General features: G+C 47.8%; 1 protein-coding gene across 1 annotated transcript in view; it reads left to right on the top strand.

Moving 5' to 3' along the window:
• Positions 1-12,430, top strand: part of DELE1 (DAP3 binding cell death enhancer 1) — a 339,909-nt gene that overhangs the window by 91,720 nt on the left and 235,759 nt on the right. Inside the window, exon 3 of the mRNA XM_069654111.1 lies at positions 7,166-7,280. Coding sequence (XP_069510212.1) covers positions 7,166-7,280 — 115 coding nt within the window. The remainder of the gene's footprint in view (positions 1-7,165; positions 7,281-12,430) is intronic.

Here is a 12,430-nt window from a genome sequence, read left to right as displayed (position 1 = left end):
ATGTTCCAGTGCTACAGGACCTCTGGTTGGAGATTGAATCTTCTATTGAAAACATAGTGGAATACCCTATCCTTTTGAGACCCAACGTTTTTTATCCTGGGCCTCTCGGAGAGCGAAAACCCTACACCACTACCAACTTAATGTGTTTTGTCTCCCTGTGTGCTTTTCTCTTTGTACTTCTCTGGCACTGGGTGTCTTGCCCCCGCCCCCTTTCCTCACACTGTGTGCTGAGCACCCCAAATCCTGGTGGAGATTTCCTGGGATGCGAGGGAAAGAGGAACTGCACAGAGCTGTGGCTATCCGTGAAGCTTTAATGTGTTTTAGTGATGTTGTGGTGTAGGATGCGAGGGAAGGGCATTGACACTTTGAGAGGCTAGGGCTGAGCGGAAGAGTTTGGGATTAGAATTTGACAGAGGCTGGGGGGTGCTGTTGCGCATGGCTGGTATGGCTGCCTGAGACAAGCGCTCTGGCCCGTTCGACATCCATATGCTTATAAATCCGCATTTCAGAGCCATCCGCGGGCTGCTGAGCTGAGGGTGAGGTGTGGTGTGGTGCACACAGAGAAAATCCTGGAAGCGAGGGTGCTGGGCCCGCTGAGAGATACGGTGTTGCAAATTGAGTGGAGCCGGGCTGGAGGGCGCGCCGTGTAAGACTCCCAGAGATCGGCACCTTACGCCGCCAACGCTCTAGCCCATTAGAGCATAGAGAGGAGGGGCCGCGGTACAGTGCTATACAGCATCCACGTTGGAGAGGACTGTGGCTCAGCAGGAGCGGCTCCCCCGATGTTCCTCATACTTGGGCTGCTACGGCGGAGCACACTGGCAGCGGTGATTCCGAGGGCGGATACGGCTAACAAGGGCTGCCCCAGGCGGGACCTGGGAGGTGCGCCTGGACAACTGCGACGCCGGGGGGGCTCGACTGGGCAGAGCGGGAGCTCTGTGCCTCGGGCGAGACAAATGCCTGCTGCACGTTGTGGGGCCTCCGACCCGATTTTCAACACTATTAACAGTGCCGAATTGGCACGAAAACACGTATGTGCACTGTGCTGGGGATATGCACATGTGAACAATGAGGCGGCGTCGCGCTGGGGCTAGGTGGAGGCTGCTGAACTAAGGCATATACTGGCCGAAGCCGTTAAGTTACTGGCCACATACTCGGGAAGACTTAGTCTGCTGTCACCTCTGCGCAGAAACACCTGCTGGGCTCAATTGCTACGTGGACTTGTTAACTGAACATCCATGGACGACACAACCGTGAGTCGGACGCTGGTGGGCGGCCGATTGGCCACATGCAGTAATCAGTTGAGACAGTGCGCTGAGCTGTACACTGTAACTCCGTTTATACGTGGAAGGGCACAGTCCATCACACAGGGAGATCGAAAACTGGGCCTGCTAACGCGGGGAGCTATAGACAGTTGCAAGAGATACTGGGAATGGAGTGCTAGTGTCTGGGCGCTCCCGTGTGACCCTGGCTGGGAGCATTGGCCGGACAACACCTGTGTGGCCCATGAGGGCCTGAGACCCACTTACTGCATTGCTGACCCACAGGCGTTGTAACCCCAGACGGGCTGTGGTGGTGTGCCTGCTGGGGTGGCCACCATGGGGAACACACGTAAACGAGAAAAAGCGGCGGAGGGAGCAGGGGCCAGGAGAAAGGGACCGATGGACTCGTTCACCAGTATCCAGGTGGCGGGCTGCAAGCAGGAGCCACCAACAACATCCTTATCTGACCCTGATGCGGTCGGCAGCGACAGGGTTTAGCGCCTGACCACCATTGTGCAAAATGGCTTCCTATCCATTAATGTCAAGCTAGATGACATTGTCACTACAGTTGGGCCACTGAAAACAAGAGTGGACAAGGAGAGCCTCAGACTCACTGAGGCGGAAAACGGGATCGGTACGAACGAAGACTCCATCACGCGGCATGACCAAGATATAGCTCAGCTCAGAGAAGGCATGAATAAGCTGCAAAATAAGTGCGAGGACCTCGAATCCCGATCCCGAAGAAACCACATAAGGATTGTGGGGGTGTCGGAGAAATTTGGGAAGGGTGAAATGGAGCAACAGGTGGAAACACTCCTCGAACCTTTTTGGGGAAAATTCCTTCTCGAATCAATTTCTGGTTGAACGGGCCCACCGCACTCTTGCTCCTGTGCGGAGACCCGGGGCCCCACCGCGCACGATCATTGCACGGCTTCTCAATTATAGAGACGGACACAATCCTCAGAATGGCGAGAGAACTCGGAACACTACAATACAAGGAGAGCCGTATACACATATACCCGGATTTCGTTGCAGGAGTGCAGGCAAGCCGAAGATCATATGAACTGGTCAAGATACTGCTGAGAGCACGACAGGTCCATACGCGCTAATTTTTCCTGCCAAGATGCAAATTCAATATGGAGGAAGGGCACACTTTAAGGGCACACTTTTTTGAAACCCCTGCTGCTGCTCTGGCCTATGTGGAGGCCACTATAAACCCCCCCCCCCCCACCCCCAGGGGCCGTGGGCCAGACTAGAACGGAAGATCCCCGCCTGCGCCAGGAGGTCAGGACCGTGATGATTGATCAGGCACACACCCATATCTTTTTTTTGATCTGTAACGGTGCTCGGCTCATGCGGGGGGTGCTCCAAGTAACGTTGAAAGTGGGCTGTGAGCCTGCTCTGGTGGCCTCATGGCTCCCACAGGAAAGTTCCTACAAGTTTTAAGGGCTCATCGTCAAGTTGGGGTAGATGATGCGGGTTGAGGGCGGGGCTTGGGGCACTGGGAACGTGGTAAAATGTTGTTGCTGTTACCACGATGACTTGGGGAGGCTGGGGGGGAAATTGGATGACTAAAAGTTCTAAGTTGGTTGAAATGGGGTCACACGAATGCTGGCACCGCACATATCATGTAGATGCAAGACCTGCTGGAAACAATGGCACAACACAATGCATACACATGGAAAACGGGTGATGGGTTAAAGATAACCTTACTATCCTGGAGTGTCTGGGGGCTAAACAACCCGAGGAAGGTGGAGAACTATGTCGCCAGGCACGGACCCCAGATTCTAATGTTACAAGAAACACACGCTCTGAGCGCTGTTAACACAAGCATATTGGCCAAATGGGGCAAGCTGTGGTACTACATGGACTATTACTCTCAGTCCAGGGGGGGGAGGGTTCATTACACTCATAGACCCCACACTGGGGTTTCAGACCAAAGGACACAGGATGGATCCAATGGGGAGGTACGTCCTAGTATGGGGGGGAGATGGCTGGTAAACAAATGACCCTGGTGAACACCTATGGTCCCAATATAGACGACCCAGACTTTTCTCAGTATATTCGAAGCCCTCAACAAACAAGACATGACCAGCATAATATGGGGTGGGGATTTCAATGTGGCACTTGACCCTGCACTGGACAGGTCCACTACTGTGACAAGGGCGCCCACGAAGACGGCATTAACCTTGGGTCAACTTCGTCCACAATTGTCACCAATTGATGCATGGTGTGTACTGCACCCTGATCGCAGGCGGTACACATTACTCCACCGTGCACGACCGTGAGTGACGCATAGATTATTGGTTCATATCCTCAGATATCTCAAACACACTACAGCACTGTGAAATCTTGGCCCACACGTTGTCTGATCACTCCCTGGTGCTGCTGGGACTCGTGTTGAAAGATATTCCTAGACCAGTAAGAAGATGGAGAATGCCTAGGGGGGGATACTGGGAGACACAAACGTGGTTGAGGTCTTGCATGTTGAAATAACCAATTTTTTTGCAGACAACATGGGGAGAGTGGACCGGATTTCCACAGTATGGGAAACCTTCAAAGTCTGGGTTAGAGGGGTCCTGATGTCGAAATCCACGGGCCTTCTGAGGGTGTGCGACAGGAACTTAAAGGGGTGGAAAGGGAATTAAATGAGTTGGAAGAAACCTATAGCCATACTCATGATAGGGGCACTCTTGCCGAAATCCACAAACTCCTTAGACACTTTGACAATTTAGCCATGAGAGAGATACGATACATTGCGGCCCCTACCCGGGCGTGCAGGTACGGAGAAGGAAAGAAGGCAGGGAGAACGCTGGCTAATCTGATAAAACATGAAAGGCAACTGACCCCAATCACCATCCAAACAGCACAAAACCTAGTGGTCATGAGTGAACAAGGCATAAACGACAAATTTGTCAAGTTCTACAGAACACTCTATGCGAATAAAGACCGAAAAATCCCCGATGAGATAAAAGCCTATCTGGCCCCGCTCAACCTCCCGACACTCTCAGAAGAAAATAAACTGGTCCTCGAACAGCCCCTCACTGCTGAAGGAATTGCTGAAGAAATAAGAGTTCCATGAAGAACTAGTCCCTATGATGTTGAAAACATGGGAGGAAGCCCTAGAAAAACAAATGCTGCCCCTGACAATGAGAGGAGCTATATTTACCGCACTGCCCAAGGCCCGTCGCCCACCCCACGATATGTCATTTTACTGACCCCTCTCGCTCATAAACTTGGACACAAAGATCTTTGCAAAGGTATTGGCGAACCGTATGCTACCTATAGTATCCACCTTGGTCCACCTGGACCAGAGTGTATTTAGCCCTCGGAAGTCCACTGCTTTAAATCTACGTAGGCTGTTTGGGATAATGGTGCAGATAGACCCGGGTAGACCGCGGTTGCTGTGTCCCTCGATGCCGAGAATGCGTTCGACTTGGTCTCATGGGAGTACCTCTTCTCAGTGCTGGAGGCGTTTGGAGTGGGACCCAACTTCATCAAATATGTCAGGCTGCTGTATACTGGCCCTTGGGCAAGAGTATGTACCAACAGAACCATCTCCGAAATGTTTGAACTGGGCAGGGGCACCAGACGGGGGTGCCAGTTTTCACCCATTTTATTTGCCTTAACGATAGAGCCCATGCAGCCGCTGTCAGATTGCGACACAGGGACATGGGTATCATAATGAAAGGGTCCACCCAATGAATTTAATAAAAAGTGGATGATACACTATTATACACAAGGGAACCCGACAAAAACATTGCACCTATAATGGCAGACGTACACGGGTTTGCTGAATACTCCGGCTATACCGTGAACAATGCAAAGTCAGAAATTTTTCAGCTTACCCCCTCTACAGAGTGCCCTGAGGCGACGTGCGTACTTAAATGGTCGGAAAGACATATTAGATACCTAGGGGTGCTGGTCTCTAGGAATAGACTATCCCTGTATGTGGACAACCATGATCGGGCACTACAATCACTTAATACGAAGTTGCAGCTATGGACCCCTCCCTAGCTCACTACACGGTAGGATAGCAGTCCTTAAAAATGATCGTCCTCCCCAAGCTACTATATTTGTGAATGTCCCCATATGGCCTGGCAAGAATTTATTTCTCCAAACTCCGTTCAATGGCAACGACGTCCCTTTGGAACAGGAAAACGGCCAGACTAGGGTGAGAAAAGATGACAGAACCATATTATACCGGTGGCATAGCAGCCCCAGACTTCAAGCTTTACTACTTGGTTGCCCAGGCACAATTTGTGAAATATTGGTATGATGAAATGGATAACTCGCTCCGTAAATGAATAGAAACACACACTGTTGCACCCACTGATATATGATCTGTCGTCTTTGACCCAAGGCACACACACGTGAATATGACCCTGTGAGTTGCACTTTTCGAACTTGGGGGGCGATTTGTAGGAGGCTGAAGCTGGAAACAGCCTATAACCTGGAGATACCACTATGGAACATTCCTAACATTACTCCTACCTTTGACACAGATATGCAGGCAGCCTGGGTCCCTAATGGCGAAATGAGGGTGGGCGACATGTTTATAGAAGGGAAGTTTGCAACCCTAACAGACTTTGCGAGAGCTATAGGAAGAGGACCGCTCCAGACACTCCAATACTACCGGATGAGATCCGCATTCCAGGCGCATTGGCCACTCTTCCCTGACTAGCCCCTTCCACACCCATGCCTACAACTGATCACAGCCCAGAGTGGGCTGGGAATCTCCAAACTGTATGCATCAGTACAAGCCCACACCCCCACGGCGAATCGGGTTAAAGAATAATGGGAAACTGACATGTAGACACCTATACCTGATGAGAAATGGAGTAGATATTGTCCACTTACGAAAAAGATATCCCTTATTGCTGGCCTGCGCCAGATACAATTCAAAATTCTGAACAGACTACCTTACACACCAGTTAAGATAGCCAAACTTGCATCAGATGCCTCAAGCGAATGCCCCAAATGCGGCTCCCCGCAAGCGGGATCATTTCACATGTACTGGAAATGCACCATGTTGTTGCGGTTCTGGGGCATGGTGGCTGAAATGCTGGCGGAAATTACGCAAATACCCCCATACCTGACTCCTCAAAAATATTTGTTCAGATATATTGGTAAGTGTTCTGAAAAAGAGAAGGCTTTTTAATGTATCATGCGCTGTTGCAAAGAGATGTATCCTACATGCTTGGAAAAGCCCGTACCGCCAAGCATGAACACTTTTTTGCTTGAATTGACTTATGTTAACGAAAATGAGGAACAGTACGTTTTTGACCCAACCAAGTACTAGTCGGCCAAAAGACATCTGGGGCCCCTTCAGGGTGTACCTATGTGAACTGGTTTCGGACACTAAAACCTCCATGTAATTTGTATACCACCTAAGTGCTTATATAATGTACCCTTGTGTGAAATGTTGGGAGGGAACTATTGGATCTGCTGTGACGACTAATAAAAAGATGTTTTAAAAGAAAAATGAATTTGACAGTGGCTGTCATCACAAATGTAAAGACTACACTTCACTAGCATGGTTTAGTGGGGGTGGACATAGAATATGCCCTAGTTTGTAATGTCATAACTCGGGCAGCAATTGCATAACCTGGAATGCTAATCGAGGATTCCTGAATTCAAGATAACAATTTCTTCCATTGCTGGTGATGCCATTTAAGAATGATAGCATTGGGTTTAAAACGTGTCGTGCACAAGCCCTTCAGCCTGTAATTTAGTGAGATGTGCAGGTAGAGACCCACCTGGAGCAGTAATCTGAACTGAGCGCTCTTGTCTGGGTCAGTGTTCATGAAATTGTGCAGGAGACTAGTCACATGCATGAAGTTGTTTTATGCACAGATCTTTTCTCATCTTAATTTCTTGTTCCTTGTCTTATTGTACTTTAGTTTCCACTCGTTTAACTCTCAGAATCGACAGGATGGAAGTGGCCATGGTCGGGAGAGAACATTTCGACCCTTCCGTCTGTTGCCACAGTGTTCCACACTGGATGCACTTGGCTGGGTAAGTCGGTGTCTTATACTTTTTGTTGTTTTTTGGAGCTGATGCCATGGCACAAGACGTTATGAGATGCCCTTCATGGCACCTCTCCTGTTATGCAGCAATCGGGATCTTTGCCCCTTGCTGCTTCCATCACTCAAACCAGAGAGGCACCTCCTCCGTGCTTGAAATCTGACCATTAAGGGAATACAATCTCTTTGGTTCAGATGGATGATTTATGAGTTATAAACCGCAGCAGAAAAGTACAGCCAATGCAGGGCCAGGAATCTGAAGACTCCGGAGCAATAAGCAAATCCATAAAGCACCAACTATTTTTATAATTAAATATTATTCCCACCTTCAATTTTAAGAGTACTTGAGCCAACTAGTGCTTCATTGCCAGATTACATTATTGCCTGCGTATGCAGTACCCATTTGCCCCATTCCCAGTTTATATTTGTTTTGAAAATACATTATGGTCGTATAGGTAACGGTTTCCGTTATGCCAATGTTGCAATTCACAGCTGGATTTAAGTGTACCCACTTAGCTCATCATTGCTATCTTATGCTCTTTAAGCACATAACAGCCAGCTTCCTTTACATCCTGATGGCATACACGTACCTGTTACCAAAATGTTATTTTAACTTTGCCTTTCCCGGGACCTAACTGTTTTACCTTCTGTTTCCATTGCTGAAAAGAAGGGATTACCAGTTTGAAAAAAAATGTATTTTCCGGTTTGACACACAGTATACAGTGTTCATGACACTGGTATATACCCAATTTGCTGAAGTCCATCATAGTTCCCTATTGATTCACAATGTGTGCTGTACTTCAACTGAGCTGTTAAACAAAAAAAGCCTTCATTATACTCCCAGTTGATTATTCGAAAAGTGTAGTAAACTACTAATTTGGCAAATCTTGGTCTACTTCCAGTTTACAAAATCTTAGTATATTCAGAGTTTGGGAACTCCAAATACTGCCAGTGTGACTACACTGGTATGTTGCAGTTTGACCACCTTTATATATTACCAATCTACTAGAACACAGTATATGTCAACTGTGACAGTCTTGCTTAACATAGCCAATATGCTCCCAGGACAACGCTCTGGTATGCTCTTGTTTACCCATGCTTCCATATTCACTATTTGCTCAGACATGATATTTTCACAGTATACTGCCAACTTGAAAAATTCTAGTGTTCACTGTTTGCGAAATCCAAGTATGCTCCCAGTTAGACATTTCCAAGTTCGCACAACGTCAGTATATTCAAAGTTGCGCAACGCCTGTATGTGAACAGTTGATCAAGCCACAGTAATTTCCCTGCAAGTTCAACCCCAGTTTGTTCGTCTGTGAGAGCAAATCCTACCACTCTGAGCGCTCATCTGAGGGATCATCAGGGAAAGATACTGATTGGTACCCACAGAGACCCTCTACCCCTTAGAGTTAGGGAGTCCTGCTTGCATGTTTAGTCACCTCTGAAAGCTATGTAGGGCTTCACCTTGTTGGTGTCTGTCTTTATTTGATTCTATTAGGGGGTCCGCCCACTGTTCCTCAGAGGGATCTTTACTGGGACCACCTGTGTAAGCTCAGCACAGAATCTAAGGGTCAGAGATGGTTTCTACGAGGGTCTAGCCCACTTTTGCCGAGCTACAATTTCTGACTGCGTTTTTGCAGAATTCTTTTTTTCATTTAGTAAGTGGTGGTAAGGTATATGTGGTAGTGGGAATACTAAGGGGACGTTCGTGGGGTCTCAACCTGCATTTTGCCACCCAAAAAGTGAACAATTTGGCAAAATTGCATTTTGCAAGTAATTTGCGGAAAAGGTTCATAGTCCTGGAGTACCGAAGCAACAAAATCCTATGCTATAACCCATTGAGGACTCTTGGATCAAGCAATCAATTATTGCTAGGTAACCCCGGTCAACATTTGTTACCAGAGGGGTTAGGAGATTTGCAGTTTTTGGACTTAGATTATGGAACCGTATGCCGCAAAAGATCAGGGAATGCCACACTTGCTCAGTTCAGGCAACATCTGAAAATCTTTTTGTTTCGGTGATCTTAACTGCATCGACAACTCAAAGGGACACAGTAACAAGATTACTTTTGAGCGATTTTTCTATAACTTTACTTCAATATTTACAACTGCGCCCCTATACAGTCAAGTATGTCGTGGGCACGTTACATCTACAAAAAATCAAAATCAAATCAATCTTCTACAAGACAATGAGCGGGATACATGCTTATGTCATGGCAAAACAAGATGTGATGGCTGGAATGTTTAGAATTCTATCTTCACATCTGGCATTGCTCTGGGCAACTCTCCAGACCATCGTTCTTCGCTTGCCAAGCCTTTTTGTTTTTGGTTTGTCTACCCGACTGGGGACGGCTATGCCCAGACGCGGGTCCCTTGCCTGCTGGGCTCCGGGACCCAAGCTACTCTTCACTGATGGGGCCCATTCAGGTCGAAACCTGTTTCAGGCATGCTTGTTGTCTTGTGCAGAAGGGATGTGACCTAGCAGTTCGGCTGGACTGCCCCTTTTGGGGTTGGACCAAGCCTAATTTGCATATAGTCTTTCCCCTTCTGGAATGGCCTGGCAGGCGAAGAATTATGGTCTGGAAGGTTGCCAAGAGCAATGCCAGAGGTTCAGATTCATTCTAAACCTTCCAGCCTTCACCTTGTTTTGCTTTCTAAATCGTGTCCGCTGCTGCTGGTTTTGTTATGAGCTGTCAATACTGAATACACCTACGTCACGGCCCTGGAGCTTCACCTCCAACGAACAGGACCGCTGCACTCCCAGCTCCAGTTGCTCTTTTCTTCATCAGAGCAGCATCCATGCTGGCTCATTTTACGTTGAACTGACTGGATGGTCAGAACGCAAACTGCCACCATTTTCTTGTGTGGACTGGAGTTTTTTGCCAGAGGTCGGAAATGGCTGAAAATAGTCAACCAAAACTTCTTGTACTTGGATTGACATTGGAAATGTCCCACTAACGTCCTTGCAGCATTCATACCCACTGCTTTGCTGGTCGTGGAAATAAAGCTGAGCGAGCGCATTGTCGGCGGAACATACTGGGAGTGCCTTGAAGCACCGCATTGTGGCGTGGACTTCGGGAGCAGCGTCTGAATTGTGGGTATTTGGCAACCCAACGAGACTGACTGCCTTGAGGCTGGGGAGGGTAGTGGCAGCCTGTGACTGGGGCCCTCAGAGCTGTAATCCATGCGACAGTGCACAGCAATTGTGGTGGAGTAACACTGGCGCGGGCACCTAACGCACTATGCACCTCCTGGGGCGAGGTAGCGGAGACCAGTCTGCGGCTCAATATAGAGGCGCCGGGGAGAAGTGATCGTGGGGCTCTGTCCCAAGATGGGAGCACCAGGTCACACAGCGGCCGAGCAATGTGTTCCTCGTAGCCCCGGGGAGAGACGATTTGCTGTCAATCGGAGAAACGTGAGCTCTGCTGGTCAACCGTGTGCAGTAATCCCAGCCACTCTAGGACTGAATTGTAAGTAAGTAGACCACAGGGACCTTGAGTACATCGCCAGGCTTTTAAACGTGCACATTCCATCAAATGTGCTCATGTTTTTTTTTTTTTTTTTTTGAGGGGGGTGGTCTCTCCAAACCCCTACCCACTTATTGTTTACTATTGCCCACCCGCCCGAACCCTTATTTGCCCTTTCCAACCACCCCTAAAGCACACACAATGTAATGTGCACGTTTAAAAGCCTGGTGATGAAACGTTGTACCCCTTGAGTGGGGTCCAGGGGGTCTCTCGGTACAGTTGTCTCTTCTGGCTCAGGGCAGTATCCTCCTGCCAATTGTCCCTGATATAACTGTGGTGAAGAGAGATTGGAACTGCGGAATAGGAAGAAATGACTTCAAAAAAGGCAGACCTGTACAAAAACGTTGTAAATGCATGCCGCCAAAAAACAACCCTATGTTCAACCGCTGATCTTATCGAGGCGTTCACTTTTCCAAAAACATCCTGATGACAGTTCGGACCCTTCATCTGCGACAAGTTACATCTCAGTGAAGGCTGACTCCATCCCGAACCAGAAACAGAACTATGTCGACAACTATAACAAAATATCAATTCAAAAGTTGTATTTGAATTCACACAATATACTTATGTTACTAACCCCTGCTCACTCAACTGTGGTGTATAAAACAGTTTGCAACTTCTTTTATGCAAGCCCAATAAGGCCTAAATGTGTTCTTTTTAAGGTTCGCTGTCTTCTTGTTTTGTGAACCTACAGATTTTAGATGTGTCCGAATTTATGAATAAATTGAAGTATCATAAAACTCTCTTCTAACCAATTTATGACCTCAAATAGCTAAGTATTTGTAAAAACTAGCTACCTACTTTCTATGAACCTATCTTCCTTCACACGGTTGACAAGGGGTAGCTGTTGACTCTTCTGTTCTTTCTCATGTAATATTTGCCTTTTTGAGTCAAGCCCTCCTTTAACAAAAAAGGCTTTCTTTGCCCACCTTTTGTTTGCAATATATCTCTGCAGTACCTTACTTAAGCTCGGGTCACCCCACCATTGCACATACCCTTTGTGTAAGATATCAGATTACACCTATCAACTCCCCTCTTCCTATTTGCCACAAATGTTCATGGCTTTTGCCAGACAACCCCGTGCAGTATAGTTTTTTTTTAATTTTTTTATTTTATTTTCAAAACCAAACAAAACACCACACATTACAACTGTTTCAATATGTAAAAAGCATCATTAAACCATCATATTTTCCATTGTAACTCTCCCCCCCCCCCCACAAACTAGAGCTGGTTCTCTCGTGTCGTCTACAGGAGCATTATCGAGTAGCACAATACTTAAGCACTCATCATCCGAGTCCTCGGTTTCGTTATTATCCTGGTGAGGGTTTACCATAGAGGCCACCAATTTCTGCCAGGCCAGCAGGGGCCCTACTTCCTCCTCCCCCCCCCCCCCTAGTGGCCGCTTCAAACCAGACTACAGATTCAGCTTCCGCCCATTTTAGGAGGTCCACCCACCATAACTCCACCCTAGGTCTGTGGGCCGCCTTCCAGCCCATGGCAATCCTGCGCTTGGCCAAGACATAAGCCAAGTCCTTCATCTTGCTTATGTGTTTCAAATGTCAGGGTCTAGGAAAAAACCCGAGCATGCATGACCAGGCTGATTCCACGTCCAA

Source organism: Ambystoma mexicanum, chromosome 3q, assembly GCF_040938575.1.
Source record: "Ambystoma mexicanum isolate Mex_15411 chromosome 3q, UKY_AmexF1_1, whole genome shotgun sequence".
NCBI classification, from domain to species: Eukaryota; Metazoa; Chordata; class Amphibia; order Caudata; family Ambystomatidae; genus Ambystoma; species Ambystoma mexicanum.
Note: the sequence above shows the minus strand (reverse complement) of the source record. Positions and strands in the feature narration are given on the sequence as shown.